At 43.9% G+C, this 16,377-nt stretch overlaps 2 protein-coding genes across 2 annotated transcripts; both read left to right on the top strand.

Annotated features, from left to right (window-relative positions):
* Nucleotides 1-747: 747 nt before the first annotated feature.
* LOC102706142 (DDT domain-containing protein PTM) lies at nt 748-9,040 on the top strand. Its single transcript, XM_006663144.2, has 10 exons — nt 748-2,187; nt 2,284-2,955; nt 3,252-4,536; nt 5,415-5,712; nt 5,795-5,919; nt 5,991-6,451; nt 6,562-6,590; nt 6,717-7,397; nt 7,489-8,507; nt 8,602-9,040. Exons 1-9 carry the CDS (start codon nt 1,013-1,015, stop codon nt 8,436-8,438), a joined length of 5,676 nt encoding a protein of 1,891 aa, XP_006663207.2. The 5' UTR covers nt 748-1,012; the 3' UTR covers nt 8,439-8,507; nt 8,602-9,040.
* A 2,236-nt stretch (nt 9,041-11,276) lies between these two features.
* LOC102705857 (uncharacterized abhydrolase domain-containing protein DDB_G0269086) lies at nt 11,277-15,521 on the top strand. The gene is made up of 3 exons (XM_040528960.1): nt 11,277-11,749; nt 11,987-12,158; nt 14,671-15,521. The coding sequence occupies exons 1-2, from the start codon at nt 11,360-11,362 to the stop codon at nt 12,155-12,157; spliced, it is 561 nt and encodes a 186-aa protein (XP_040384894.1). The 5' UTR covers nt 11,277-11,359; the 3' UTR covers nt 12,158; nt 14,671-15,521.
* Nucleotides 15,522-16,377: the final 856 nt, after the last annotated feature.

Here is a 16,377-nt window from a genome sequence, read left to right as displayed (position 1 = left end):
AGCAATTCAGTAAATGTAACGAGGAACAGCAGATACGTGCAACGGGCGAGGAGAGAGAGCCCAATAGCAACACGAAGCACAAGCTGAGAAACACACAGCGCACAGGTGTGCAACCACAAGGAGAGCAAAAGGCCGCGGGAAAACGAGGCACACGCACGCAGCTCCGGTATTCCCCTTCCTCCACCTTCATATAGCTTGGTGGTAGTAGTACCTGGCAGCGCAGCTGACTCCCTCCACCGTTTGAATTTGAAAAGTGCACCGCCTCTCCCTCCCTCCCTCCCCACCTCTTCCCTCCATTCCTCGCCTGCTTCTCTCGCCGCCGCCGTGCGTGCGTGCCCCCGGTCGAGCCAGGTCGGGTCACGCGTCCGACACGACTACCACCGGGTCGGTCCGGTTCCCCCGCACTCCCCATCCACTTCACCCAGTATGGAGTATCCCACTCCCACCACGTCCCTCCCTCCTCCCCACGCGGGTCGGGTTCAGCGGACCGGCCCAACCCGAGCCCCGATCCGCAGAGGCGGCACGGACCGACCCGGCCGACGCGAGCCAGCCAGGCTCGGGTGCGATGCGACCGTCCGCTCGTGGGCTCGTGCGGTTCGCTTCTTTCCTTTTTTTTCCCCTTCCGCTTCTCTTCTCCTGCCTGCCTGTGTCATCTCCGCCTCTTCCCCCATCTGCTCCACCCCCACCCCGCTCCCTCTCCGCCGCCCTCCCGCCGCCGCCGCTTAGGGTTGCGAGCGATTGCTACGGCGGGTGAATCACAGTGCCAGTGGGGTTCCCCTCATCGCGCGGGGATCTCGCGCGGAGTTGCGGGTGCTGGTTGCGTCGCATAGAGCGCTCGCGCTATCTCTTTTCTCTCCAGATTCGTGCCCCCCCTCCGGCTCCGCATCTGCGCCGGCGTCGCCTCGGCTTCCGGCGGATGAGCCCCGCCGGAGTCTCGAGTCGGGGCTCGTGATTCGCGATGCGGATGGTTCTGTAGCCGCAGTCGCTAGGGTTTTCGGGGGTATCAGATACTATGGAGGAGGGTTCTGTTCGGATGCTCCACGCCTCCCCCGCCGCGGTCCCCGCGCCGGCGGCGGATGGTGGGGCGAATGAAGAGCGCGATGCGGAGATCGCAGGGGCCATCGCGGAGGTGGCGGAAGAACCCCCTGCTGCGGCTCCCCCCACGAGTGACGCGGAGCTGGAAGGGGCCGGCGATGTCATCGCGGTGGATCAAGAGCGCGCGGCGGCAAATCCATTGAGCGGGACACAGATGGACGTCGACGAGGGCGGCACAGCGGACGCGGAGAATCCCGCGGCGCCTGCTGCAGGGGAGGTGAATGAGGGTTGTATGCTGGACAAGGAGCAAGATGCGGTGGTCTGCGCGCTGGCCCAGGAAAAGATGGAGGTGTATGAGAATGGCGTGGCAACTGAGAAAAAGATGGAAGGGTGTGAGGGCGGAGTGGTTGATCAGCAGCCCAACACACCTGCCGGCGGCTGTCAGATGAAGGAGGAAGGTGAATTCCTCCTTGGCCGTTACATCAGTCGGAGTGTCGCTGGGCATGGTCGCATTCTTCTTGGGAAAGTTGCATCCTATGATAACAGCAGTGGGGTCTACAGTGTGGTGTTTGAGGATGGGCAGAGTGAGGATTTAGGGCTTCCTCAGCTCCAGCCGCTACTCGTTGGTGAGGAGAATGGTGCATTTGGCATGAAGGTGAGCTGCCGGAAGAGGAAGCTGGACTTGCTAGTTTCATCTGGGGGTGCCATAGAGGTGAAAGGGCCACCAAATACTAGGCAGAGGGTCAATGAACCTGAGATGCCCACTAGGCCTGAAGAGTCGCAGCAGAGTGGATCTGGCTCGGATGTTTCTGAGGATGTTGAATCTTCAAGCAATTCATCAAACTGCAGTAAGGAACTGCCAGTAGAGCATTGTCCGCCAGTTCAGGTCCCGGAGTTGCCTCCATCTTCTGGGGACATTGCTGTGCCAGAGGAGGCCATAAGTTATCTTTTTTCTGTATACAACTTCCTGCGATCGTTTAGTGTGCAACTGTTCCTCAGTCCATTTGGTCTGGATGATTTTGTGTCAGCCATTAATTGCACTGTGCAGAATACACTGTTGGATGCTGTACATGTCTCACTACTGCGAGCACTTAGGCGGCATCTTGAGACCAAATCCTCTGAAGGATTAAAACTGGCTTCAAATTGCTTGCGGTATGTAGTCTTCAACCCTACCCTGTTGTTCTCATGAATGTTTGTATCTTGATTATTTCAATCCCGACCTTTTCACCCTTCTTCAATTATTTGCAGGTATTTAGACTGGGCATTACTAGATTCATTGACTTGGCCAGCTTTCTTGCTAGAGTACCTCTATGTCATGGGTATCATTAAGGATTTAGGAGGCCAGAGTTTTGGTAGAAGGGTCCTAGCCATTGAGTACTATAAGCTTCCTGTTACCCTGAAGCTTAGGATCCTGCAATTACTATGTGATCACGTCATTGATTCAGAAGAACTCAAGACTGAACTGGAGGAACGGGAAGGCTACAGTGAAGAAATGGAATATGAGATGGATTCTAGTACTTTTCTGGAGGTTGGATCAAGATCAGTATTGACTAGAGGTTCAAAGGCTTCAGCTTACAAAAAGCTAGATGTTTTACAGAATCTGGAAACTGCCCCAAATGGAAATAATCCAGAAGCTGCTTCAGCACATGCTTCCCAGGATGGCAACAGTGATGATTGCCGGATATGTGGAATGGATGGGACTCTGGTATGCTGTGATGGTTGCCCATGGGCATACCACTCAAGATGTATTGGTCAGAACAAAGCTTTCTTACCCCAGGGGGATTGGTTCTGTCCAGAGTGTGTGGTTAACAAGCTTGGACCAACCTCTTCAAGAATAGAGCGTGGTGCAAGAGGAGCTCAATTATTTGGCATTGACCTGTGCGGAAGGAGCTTCCTTGGATGCTGCAACTATTTGCTGGTGTAAGCTCTTGCATCCTATCCTTCACTGCTTGGGGTTTAATAACAAATTGTTCTGCACCACCAGTCTGCACTTTATTAGTACCGCTAACTCATTCAATTTGCAACATAGACATTTTTCATCGCTGAATAAGATTAAATGTTAGCACCAGAAAATTGAATGGATTGAATTAACAAGGGAATAATCATATATTACTTTGACTTGGTAACCGTAGTAGCCGTTCTCTGTTACCCCCATGATAGCCTTGCTTTTCTGCCTTTCTAAGCTTTCTAAATGTTATTTCCGTCAAATAATGCAGGATTGGAACTTCTTCTGATGCTGAGTTTAGTGCAAGATATTATAATCATTGTGATGTTGTCAAGGTTCTCCAAATACTTGCCTCTTCAGATTCATATACAGATATATGTAGGGATATGACAGAGTACTGGAGTCATCTACGTGGCATATTTCAGAATGATAGATCGAAAATAGGTAAAGAGGTTGGTGGAAGCCTTACTTCACCGTCCAATATACTACCAACTGCTACTCCAGTGAAAGCAAATAATGGAAGTGTTCAGTCAACTTTGAAAGATTGTGGGGACAGTAAGATGACAATGCTACCCCAGACAAATGCACATCTTAAGTTTATGGATAATCAATTTACAATGTGCTCAGCTGAACACTTGGTGGAACAGAAATGCATTGTGGCTAGTGTAGGTGTTTCCACTGAGAATAATAATGAAACATTTAGGCAACCACCATTAGCTCAGAACTATGTAGATAATGCATACAGAAATGGGGCTTTTGGACCCAATGGGAAGTCCTCAATTTCTCACCAGAGTGCATCTATGGTGACAGTTGTGCCAAACATAACACAAGCACAGCCAGCACATGGATTGATTCGTCCAGACTTGTCGTGTGGTTCAGCAATTGGTAATGGTATGTCCAGAGAAAATATCAGGAGCTCTATTTCTACAAGGGCAGACTCAATCAGCCCTTATCAAAGCAAACCCCCTGTTCAGCTAATTACTGACAGTATGAGTGGTGGCAAACCAGCTAAATTCTCATCTTTTAGACCACAAGCTTATATGAATCTATACAATCACGGTAATGTCGCAGCATCTGCTGCTGCCAATCTAGCTGTTCTTAAATCTGATGAAGGTAAGGCTTCAACTTCCCATCTGACCACAAACCAAAGGAAGAAACTGGCTGCTGACAGTGCTCTACAAGTGAAAGCATTTTCCTCAGCAGCCTTACAATTTGTGTGGCCAAGTACTGAAAAGAAGGTTATGGAAGTCCCAAGAGATAGATGTGGTTGGTGCCTTGCCTGTCAAAGTTCAGCAGGTGGAACTAAAAAGGCTTGTTTTCTTAACATGGCTACTGCAAATGCTTCTAAAGGTTCTGCTCGAATTCTTAGTGGCATGCGTTTAGTCAAAAATTGTGAGAGCCATTTCCCCAGCATTGTTACTTATTTAACCCACATGGAGGAAAGTTTGCGTGGCCTTTTAGTTGGTTCACTACAAGATGTGCAGCAGAGAGAACGGTGGTATAATCAACTAAAACAAGCTTCCAACTGCAGAAATATAATACCCCTCTTGCTTGAAGTGAGTTCTCGGGTTTAAGTCATGTTCTCTTCATGATGCTTTGATATTTCTCAATTATTTCATAATATGCATAGTCTATTGTTTATAACTATCAAAGTAGCAGTTAACTGGTACTTTGATAGTTACGCACGTTGTTGGTATGCTTAGTTATACACGGGCCAGTTAACTGTGTTATCATGAATTTATTAAACCGGAAACTTGATTGCATCCCACTGTAGTAGCAGTTAACACTTACAACCAGATAACCACTGGGGTATGTATGTCCAGTGTTTTATTGTGAACTATATAAGCCCTAGGTATAGACTAGTTTATGTTTTATTTCTTTCAAACCTGATGATCTTATTTTGCCTGGATATGATGCAATGATTGATGGGAAAATAAAAGGCCACGCCTGATGACTTGCATTGCTGTACTGTGTCTTTTAATCAGCTCTGAATTTCTGATAGCATATTAGTCTTGCTTTATATCTTGAGTTTGATATCTATTTTACATGTAAGATTTGCCACCCTTCATTAGCGCCATTTGAGGATAAGCCACCCTTTCTCACTGACATGTGGGTCCTAGCCCCTAATGTGATAGGCATATCAGTTACAATTTCTCAGCTGCCACTGGTGGAAAGTGATGAATCCTCAAATTAACTTGGATGATAGAAACACACTCGATGTGAAAATTCATAAGACGTAGAACATGGAATATTGAAAGTACAATATCATACTTTGCTTCATATCATGTCTTGAGTGCTTCTGAAGAATCAATTAACATAAAGTTGAGTTATCTTTGCTGAAACATTGTTTCAACAAGTTTCAGTGGAAAATAAATACAAATGAGAGACAACTTGGAAATCTTATTATCTAACATTTTTTGCATCATTTGTGCAGTTGGAAAGTAATATTCGTGGTGTAGCATTTTCTGCAAGCTGGCTGAAGCTAATAGATGACTGGCCTGCGGAGCCTCCTAGTGCATCTGCTGGGGCATCCCGTCCTGCAGCATACCAAAAACGTGGAACTGGTGGAAGGCGGGGCAGAAAACGATCGATGGCATCTGAATCAGCTCCTGTTACTGATGATGACAACAGCTGGAAAGAAGTGAATTGGTGGAGTGGAGGAAATGTTTCAAAGCGTATCTTACAGAGGGGGGCTCTACTGATTTCATCCATTAGAAAAGCTGCTCGTCAAGGTATTGCACATGTTTGTCTCTTGTTATTATCCTTTTCTTATCTCAACATGAGAACAAGTTGACATGATCTGTTTCTCACTAGGTGGGAAAAAAAGGATGCCAGGTCTGTCTTACCATGAAGGCTCCAATTTTCCAAGACGTACCCGGAAACTTGCTTGGAGAGCATGTGTTGGATTAAGCCAAAGTTCATCCCAACTTGCTCTTCAGGTTAGCACCTTCTATTTTTGAAGTATTGGATCAAGGTATACATTAACATTCCTAATATATATATCTCACAGGTCAGATACCTTGATGCCCACATAAGATGGAAGGAGTTCATCCCTCCAGATCAAATTCCTTCAGATGGAAAGAGTTTAGATTCTGATTTTTCTGTTCTCAGAAATGCAGTAGTTTGCGATAAAAAAATAGTTGACAATAAGATCAGATATGCACTTAAGTTTCCTAACCAGAAGCATCTTCCTGTCCGTGTGACAAAGAATATTTTGGAAGCAGAAGATAATCAGGATGAGGATGGCAAGTTTTGGTTTTCTGAAAACCATATCCCACTGTACTTGTTGCGAGAGTTTGAGCAGAAAGCTGGGGTTAACTCCTTGCCTACTCCAGGAATGTTAGGCTCTAACCGTTTCACCAATTCCTATCAAAGGCGCGTAAAAGCATTCATTGGAGATGTCTTCTTTTATCTACTTCACAAGGGTGATGTGTATCCTTGCACCTCATGCAAGAAGGATGTTCCCTTCAGGTTTTTGCTCTGCACCTTATTGTTGTGCTCATTCTGTTATTGTCTTTTTCCATATAGACTTCTTTATCTTTATTTCTCACATATATGTATTTTTGGTTAATATCATGTAGGGATGTTGTAAGATGCAGCTCTTGTCAAGGTATGGTCTTCTAGCATACCCTCTTTTTTGCTATTTCCTTGTAGTAAAAAAATAGTTGGTCAATTACTGTGTTTCCCAATATGAGCTCACATTCCTCACAATAGTGCTAACTAAATAATGTTTTAGGTAATTGTCACAAAGAGTGCACATTAAGGTCTGTTGGTAGCAAAGAAGGCAATGCTGCTCCCAGTTTAACATGCAAGTTGTGCCTTCAGAAGCGTAGTCTTATGCTTACAAATTACAATACAAATCCAAACTTCATCCTGCCTCAGCAGAAGAGTAATGTTCACCAGACTGTGGCAGCTCCCAAAATAATCTTTAAGGTTGGTTCTTCCCATTCTGCTGAACCAGCCACAAAGGTTGAAGCTCAGCCAATTGTGAAGGTAGAAGCCAAGACAGTGGTCAAGAAGGAAACCTGGCCAGTTGTGAAGATGGAAACTCAGCCAATTACAAAGGTAGAAGCACAGCCAACTGCAAAAGTGGAAACCTGTCAAATTTCAAATTTGGCAACTCAGAATATTACAGGGGTGCAAGCCCAGCCTAAGGCAAAATCTAAAAAACCTAAGCCAGAGAAACTGAAAAAACCCAAGAATACTCCAGAGATCACATACTTTGGTCTTGTGTGGAAGACGAAGAAAAATACTAATGACAAAAGTAATATTGAAAATTCTGGAGATGATTTCAGGGCGAAGGATGTTATCCTAAAAGGCAAGGATGGTATAGGTTCATCAATAAAACCTAGTTGTTGTCTCTGCAATAAACCTTATTCCCCAGATTTCTTGTATCTCCGCTGTGAGAGGTGCCAAAGTAAGTCCATCTATCACTATTGTACTTCAAATTATGTATATCTATGTGTTATCTATCAGATTTTAACTTCTTGATATTTCTCTTTGTTCAGAGTGGTATCATGGTGATGCCTTGCGACTCAAGGAAGAACAAATATTTGAACTGGTTGCATACCGATGTTGCAGATGCCGAAGGCGAGCCATACCAAAATGTCCTCATTCAGATGATTATAGGAAGCCTGAACCGGAATTCAGTGAACAAACAGTCGCTACATCATCACAATCAACTATGCTTTCTAGTGAGGAGAATTTTTCTGTAACAGATCAAGATCCACTGCTTGCTTCATATGGCAGAGTCGAACCATTCGGAGGACAAACAATGGATGCTGATTTATCAATGAACATGGTGAACTTCAACCCAGGTAATCAGAAACTATCAGTAAGAAGGGGACAAAATAAAAATTGTGAATATGTTGACCAAGCCAGCATTCCTGTGGATGAGTACTATATTCAGAATCAACCTCAAGGGAATGCAAACATCAATTTCGGTCATTCAAATGAGTTCTCGTTATCAGAGGCTGATGGTGTGGATGCTTCAGAGCTGTTGGGGTGGGATTTTTCTCAAGGAGATGCATGTGCTGCCTCTTCTGATTTTGCAGCTAATTGCCCGTGGAATGACACCAGCTGTGGCAGCGTTGCTGCTGACGAATATGAACCACAGACTTATTTCTCATTCACTGAGCTGCTTGAAGCTGATGATACACAGTTTGATAATACATTTGGGATGTCTAGCAGTGTGCAAGATGATGATGACCAACAAGGAGTTTTTGACGAAATGCCTTACATGGAGGAAGATGGGGCCTCAAACATGCATTTCCCAGCTATTGCCTCGGCCGCTGATGAGGTAGCATGTGACAGGTGCAAGAATCCCCAGCCACCACCTGATCTCAAATGCGCAGTATGTGGACTGCAGATGCACCGTTATTGCTCACCTTGGGAGGATAGTGAAGACCCAACAGATGGTGCCAATTGGAGTTGTGGTGCTTGCCGGGAGTGGCGATGATGAGCTGCAAACTTCATTGCATTTGTTAACTGAGGGCTGCAGAGGGCAGCTGTCTAATTGTCATCAAAGGTAAGCACAGCATTTTCTCGTCGAATACATGCGACTTTTCAGTTAACAAGAATTATGTTTATGGTTCTGACTTGTGAGCATACTTTATGTTTAGGTGGAACTATAGAAGTAATCTCATGAAGCACACCAAGAAAGAACAAGGGAAAATTCCCCTTCTAGCTAGTATTTGGCACTGTCAATGCTACTGACCGTCTGAGAGTTGGACTGGACACACTTTTAGCTACCATTTGGGTTGACATCTAAGGTTGCGGTGAACTTCACACTGTACATATATTAATGGAATGAATGGTTCGTCGAAAGCCGTTCTCCATTCATCTAGGTGGTTCTTTTTTTTAAGGGGAGGATTATAGAATTAGGTTGCTCTTAGTTACGTGTTATATAGGACGTTGGACTCGAAAGCCATGATCCTGACAATGCACTGTCTTGCATTCTTTTCCCTCTTTTTTCTCGAGAGAAATATAGAAGTGCCCCTCAATCCGAGTGGCTACGATACCCTTGATATATATATCCTCGGCATTTTCCTCGGATCAAAATGTTTGTTCATCGCTGATCTTTTTGCTGGTGTGGATGTGAGATGGCTGTTCGGTGTGGATGTGAGATGGCTGTGTGATTATTGGAGTAGGAAAGAGCAGTTCACATTTTTTGAATTTAAGAATCTTAAGAGACATTGCTTCTATGTATATTCCTTTTTTTGCTTTTACATTTGAGCCGAGCATTCCAAATATTCCATTTTGAGCTGAACGAGCTAAGTACGATACCATCACGATGCCCTCTTTAGGAGTAAGTCGGAAATACTATAAATAAATTTTGTCAAAAAACAGTTTAAGTTTCCTGCTGGCCTTCTGCTCTTGTAATCTTTCACCTCCTTTAAAATGGATTCTGAGAATTTCATAGCAATTGAACAAACACTTGCAAAATGCCTGAAATTTATCGTAGACTCCCTCTGACTTTTTTAATTAACATAATTGATTTTTGAAATTATGTTTGATCCTTGTTTTATTTAATTTTTTTAAATATGTAAAGCAATAAATCATACTTAAAGTTACTTTAGTGATAAATCAAATCATAATAAAATAATTAATAATTATATGTCAATTATAAAAACCTGGACGAAGAAGGTTCCAAAGGCACTATTGGTCTAAAAACTCTCGTCGCTCACAACACGGAGAAGTCCATATTGCCTCCTTCAACTATCGGTAGAGTATGTTTTACCTCCCTGAAATACAAAACTGGGTATTTCTCATCCCTCGACTGTCTATACAAGTACGTATATACTCCCTTGGCGGTTTGCAAAGATGTTTCTGTCTATGTGGCGCTCACATGGCTAGTTGACCTGGTCAAGCTTGGTGAGTCAGCAATCCAGTTAAAAATATGAGGCAAGCTCATTCTTCTCCATCGATTATTTCCCTATTTCCCCATTACCAAACCCTAAATTTTGGGAGGATAGCAAGGTGGGCGACGGTGAGGGCGGAACTGAGCATAGTGGCCAGGAAGAAGCGGATCAACATTGATACATACATACACAATGGATATGACACAAACTTAATCATTCATCCCAATAGCTAAAAGCTTATTCATTCATAGAAAGACAACTTGATTCATAGATACATACATACACATAACCAGCTGCATATTTTCTAACAATGAAATCATTTGACTAATACCATGCCAAAGACAACAGAAGCACATGTGAGTACCACTACAATAAGCACATATATCTGGTTCTCTAACCTACAAACTTTGTCTTTTAGTTCAATAATCGCTGCTTCTCTGTCACTTGCAACCTTTTGGACTGCATCAAGCTTGGTTATTTGCTCATGTAACTTCAAGTTCACTTCTTCAATCCTTGCTGCTAGTTCTTCTCCCTTCTCAGTGACCACGCAAAATTCCGCAAATCATTCAACAAATCTCTCACGAAGCTAGTCGTTGGCCCATCATACCAAACAAAAAAATTGCAGCCACCCACCTACGATTTTCATCCCAAAACCCAAATAAACACATGACAAAACCAATTATTTTTTACACCATTCCATGGCAAGCACTTACTCGAGCATTGGGACATTTGAAGTATCGCCGACCGGGGTTGTCACTGCTCCACGAGGTTCATCTCGCCGCCTTCAAGCTACACTTACACATCACAAGTGGGTGGTACTCCAATGGACCAACTCTATATGGGATGGGAGAACCATATGTATAACGAGAAGAAGCAGATGACCCATCGCTCCTCGAACTTGCCCTCCTACTGTCGCTGCTCCCACCACTTCCGTCGTTGCCGCTCACGCCGCCACGGCCGCTTCCGCCGCCGTGGCCGCTCCCGGCGTCGTCGCTCCCACCGTTGCGCTCCCACCATTGCTGCCCCCACCACTCACGTTGTGGCCGCTCCCGCTGTCGCTGCCCTCTTGAATGTCACTGGATCTAAGGTTCTTAGAATAGGGAATTGGGAGTAACGACGATTGCATATGTATACATATATTTCTATGTCCCAGGCTCCCAGCTGACTCGACCAGCTTGACCAGGTCAACTGCCACGTGAGACTAAAACAACTGTGCAAACAACCGAGGGAGGAGAAATATCCGGTTTTGCATTTTAGGGAGGTAAAACATACTCTACCGATAGTTGGGAGGCAATATGGACTTCTTCCCTCACAACACTAACATCCAAAACTTAGTTGGGCTCTTGCATAGTTGCATTCTACGTGGGCCGAGTAAGAAACAATATGAAGTGGGCCTTGGCCCATGAGTGGCTGAGACGAGGGTGTGCACCGCAGGAGGGTTTTCGCCTTCTTGTTCCACAGCTCGCCGGCAAACCACAACCACGGCGGCGATCTGCTCCCCCCACCCCCCTCGACGGCGATGGCGCTCTCGACCTCCCGCCCGCACCGCCTCCTGCGCCCTCTCATCCGTGGCTTCCACGCCACCTCCCAGGCCATGGCGAGGCCTGAGCCCCACGAGTTCTCCAAGCCGAGCGAGTACCTCGGGAGCTGGGACCCCGCGGGCGACCCCCGTGAGGCGTGGGCGCGGCTGGAGCGGCTGCGCAAGGGCTACGCGCGCGACGTGCGGCAGCTGCGGAGGCAGTACTCCTACGAGGTGCAGCTGCTGGAGGCCGAGCGGCAGCGCAAGGCGGAGGCCCGCGCCGAGGCCGCCCGCCTCGCCAACGAGGAGCGCAAGGCCGCCAAGGCCGCCGCCGCGCAGACGCGCGCCGCCGAGCGGCGTGCCTTCGAGCAGGACTTCCGCCAAGCCCTTGTGAGTATCCTTCCCCTCCCCTTCTCTTGCCCCTTTTCCGCGGGTGTTCACCCTTGCACATGACTTGCTTGTTGAATTGCCGCAGAAATCGCACGCATTGCCTAGCTTGCTCGCTGTATGAGTTCCTTAGAGGATTAAGTGTATATATTACATGTTTGGGAATCCCCTGCCAATTTTTCAGTTATCTCGTGCAAAAAGAATCAACAAAGTATGTAACTGAGATGATGTCATGTACAGATGAAAGAAAGAGCTGAGAAGCTTGAGAGCTGGAGGGAGAAGGAGAAGCTCAGAGCGCAGAAGAAGGTGGAACACAGGGACCTCTTGCGCAAGAAAAGCTCTATGTGGGTGGCTGAGGATAAACTGGAAAAAACAATTCTCGAAGCTATTGGGAATTTCACAACTCTATGAGGTTTGTTGATTTTTTTTCCCCTGCTCCAGTATCTGTTTAAATTCATTCTAAAATGTGAAACCAAGGACTCTACCAATGTTATATCTCTCAAATCTTAATATGGCGTTGGCAACAGAAAATGCTACAAATTTTAGTTAGACTGCTTATCAACCATTATGTTTCATTTAGTGGAATTCACTGATCTTTTGAACATAAATACCTGCCTTTTCCTTTTGTGTGCAAGCTGTATGCTGACATTTTGCCCTTGCCTATGGAAGAACCGGAAGAACCAAAACTGATTAGTTTACTATTGGCCTTACATGGCCTGACATGGGCCCAATCCCTTGCCTTTCTGATATGGGCTGTTCAGCATAAATCTTGCTACCATCTTCGAAGCTTCAGACATCTTTGGGCTTATTCCACTTTCTGGTCTGTGGTCAACAACAAAACACAATATGATACAGTATGATATACTCACCTATTATAAATTTGAAAGTGTTTCCGCCTAAACCTTGATACGTCGCCCAACTTCTACTCGGAGGATAGCGTGCAGTCTGATCGGCTTCCTGGATCACATGCTTAGTCCAATGGGCTTCCTTCATCGCTAGCATTCTGATTCCTATTTCCATTGATGATCTGATTCCAATTCCACATTCTTTTCTAATTTGTCTCCCTCAAGAAAGAGGGGGAAAAAAAGCAACACAGCGTTCGCATCTTTACCAGATAGTTTGGAATTTCCAAGTGGAAAAAAGGCACCAAATTGTATCGTATACACGTTTACACCAGATTGGTTCATATTGTATCGCCGAGCGTGCTGGGCACGATGGCTAGGCAAGGCCATTGGCGTCCCTAACCTTGGTGACTACTTTTCCAAGCGCAAGACATTCTGTGTGGTGATCGATGACATCAAAGCCAACACTGGCCGCTCCTTGTCACTGCACAGTTATCCAATATCTGCCATATGGCCTATGCTTCTAAGGGCCCATCGATTCAATGCCTCGACACTGTTGTGATGATTTCGGTTGCTTGTTTTGTCAAGGGGTTTCCAGCGGGATGACTTCTTAGGACATACGATAGTATATGATGTGATCATCCAGCAGCTGCTTGCAGCAACTAGCTGTGTGCTAACTTTTTCTTCCTCGATCAACATTATTTTGTGTTATGAGCGTAGCTGATTGAACTCTGGGCTAGGTTGCATAATGCTGCATGTGTGCTACTGCTAACTCATGGATTGATAATGGTCAGTGTCACCTGATTTCGTTTATGTTTGGTTTGTTTTTCAACCAGTTAAAACATGTTTCTGCCATTTGCTAACAATTAACTTGATAACCTCTTAGAAGTGGAATATGTTTATATCAATTCTTTTGTGTCTGACTGGCCATCACCTAATGGTGGCTGGCTGGCTGCACTCATGTAGAACTGTGAAACCAGGCGATGAATCATTCACGATTGTATATTTGATATGAACATTCTTTCTACTTGGATGTGCCCTATTTAAGTTCTGTTGACTGGCCTTTCAAGCTGTAATTCATCTTGCCATCTCGCATGAATGCACATGGGCTAGGTGCATCCGTTCTGACATCTTACAATGTCTTTAGTTTGAAGCAAATGCTACAAGATATAGATATTCCTGTATAGAGGACATTTATCAAGTTTTGCAATCTCACGATACCAAAACTTTTGAAGTAAATGTTACAGGATATTTCATAGAGGTGTTGATTCCTTCATTATTCCAGTGTGGAGAAGACATTTTCATGTTTTGCAATCGCATCAGTATTTTGAAGATTGATCTAGCTTATGGAAAGTTGTTTAAAAAATTCCTCCAAATTCTGCAATTAAAGATACCCGTGCATTGCAACAAACGGTTTAATTTCTACCATTAAAATGTTCTTCACCCATTGCAACATGGGCATTTTCTAGTACCAATAGGAAATCTGAAGTGTATAGCAGATGTTTGTTTTTCGAACAATCTTGATCACACTCGAATTCATTTAAAATTTTAAAGGCACTGGTTCCTGTGCTTAGATAGCTCCAAAACTTGTGAGCCAAACCATAGTCTAAACTATATTTTGGTGAAGGGTACACTAACGTAAGACAGCTCAATTGCATATTACATAAGTACACAATGTTGTGGGGTTTCTGCGTATTTTCTATGCACTTACATCCATTGTTGCATGTTCCTTCCAATATTATTGTTATCACCATATTTTTGTACCTGAGTTCAGTAAGATTCATGATTGCAAGCATATTTGTATTATTAAGGTTTCCAATATAACTTGGACTGTGGAGGGACACTTGATTTATGTTTGTTTTGAATTCAATTGTGCACTTGAGTTAGATGAATGTCCAAAGAGCAACTGTATGTTTTCTGCAGTCAGTAGTTACATGGTTTAGTAACCAGGTGTCTACTCTTGATAATTTCTTTTATTATGGTCTTGACTGGTCCGAGATACTTTAGCTGTTTTTTCTTTGAACTTAACAATGGCTAAGTTCTTTCAGATACTGATGGGTATCATTATTTTCGTTGGTGCAGGATACAAGATGATGTGTTCTGAAAGCATGTTGGAGGATGGACTGAAGGAAGCTTATTTGTCATTCCCTCCTGGAACTAATCACAACTTCCTAAGCAATAACATCCATCTTTGAAAATTTTGCTGCAACGTTGTATGTTATGTTTTTAGACTTGAACATCGAGCTGAAACTGTTTTTTGCATTGCTTTTCCTGAGAGAGACCGCTCTCCTCTTTTTTTTTTTTTTGTTGTTAAACAGTTGTTGCACGATTAAAATTATCAGAACTAGCTTTATCCATCATGGACAGAATTTGGCTTTTCCTACATGATCTCCTAATGCAAACTGCATTTTATTTTATTTTTTTCCTTTGCCGTTTGCTGCAATATTTGCCATGATTTATACACCGGCAATGTTCCTGGAGGACAGGCATGTAGTCAATCGGCATTACCGGAGCGGGATGGTCGTCTCGTTTGCTAGTTCATGTTGCTTTCCAGCTTTATTTCTGAAATGTGGCGCTCTCAGTACTGCAATCTAGTGCTGTGGCGTCAGAATAGTTGACAGTATTACCAGCCGTGTCTGCTGCTGTAATGGTTTCTGAATGATTCTTGGCTTTGCTGTTTTGCCTTCTGAAGCTTGCCACTTCAACTAGTATCGCACCGAGCTGAGGTACTTGTGTCAGTACCTGGGCTTGAAAGCTGCTCAAGTTCTGTGAGTCTTCAATCATGATGGTTAGGGATCTAAAACATGCTCTTGATTCATGAACATACTATTCTTTAAGACGAGGAAATGAGAATTCTGTGTTGCCTAATACATTTCAATGGAATATTGAAGTGCCTTGTTGAATTTGCTACTACCACAATACACTGCAAATTTTTTATATATAGACAGGTTGATTGTGAACAATGCAAACATGATCAAGCAGCAATCGAGAGGGTTTGTAAATTGTTCCTGTTGACAATTAGCATTTGCTTTCCTCCATGAATTGTCAACTATAATCTCAAACAAAGCCGGAGGCTTTGCAAATGGGTAACTGACCTGACCAATTGCTGACGTATCGAGGATGGAACAGCAACTGCTAATCAAATACCAGTGGCACGTTTTGGCGTGCCAAGCACATCTGTTCTAGAAGCAGAAACGAATTTCACTCGTTCCGGTCAAGTAGAAACAGAACAGTATCTTGGAGAAACGAATTTCATTAATCCTGGTCAAGGAGAAACAAAAAAAAAGGATTTTTTGTGACAAACCTGCTTCCCCCTTCATAAACAATGTTCTGGCAGAAATCAAATGCAAAGAAAAAGGGAACATGAAATCGAACTAGAAGAAACAAAACCGTGGAAACGAATTGACCGCGGAGCGAAGGAAAATGACGCGACAAGACGCGACAAAACATGCTGCCTCAGATTCATCTTATATTCGACATCACTATTTTTTTCAATTAGGTTTGACCACTAATCTTGTTTTAAAAATGCATAATCATTAAATTTTTTATTTTAATTTGCTTTTTTTACCTATACATACATTAAGCATAAATCATAATTTTATATATCTGTATTTTTTTAAATGAGATGAATAATGAGATCCAGATCCCAAAATCAACCTACATCCTTAATTTTTTGCTTGCTTTTGCTTATGTTTATATATAGAACTTTTAATTTTGAAGAATTTAAGAGTTTTTTATTGTAGTTTATTTTTTAATTTTACTTTAGACCTCTAAGATTAAATGTATAAA

The sequence above is a fragment of the Oryza brachyantha genome, chromosome 11 (genome assembly GCF_000231095.2).
Source record: "Oryza brachyantha chromosome 11, ObraRS2, whole genome shotgun sequence".
Classification (NCBI taxonomy): domain Eukaryota; kingdom Viridiplantae; phylum Streptophyta; class Magnoliopsida; order Poales; family Poaceae; genus Oryza; species Oryza brachyantha.
Note: the sequence above shows the minus strand (reverse complement) of the source record. Positions and strands in the feature narration are given on the sequence as shown.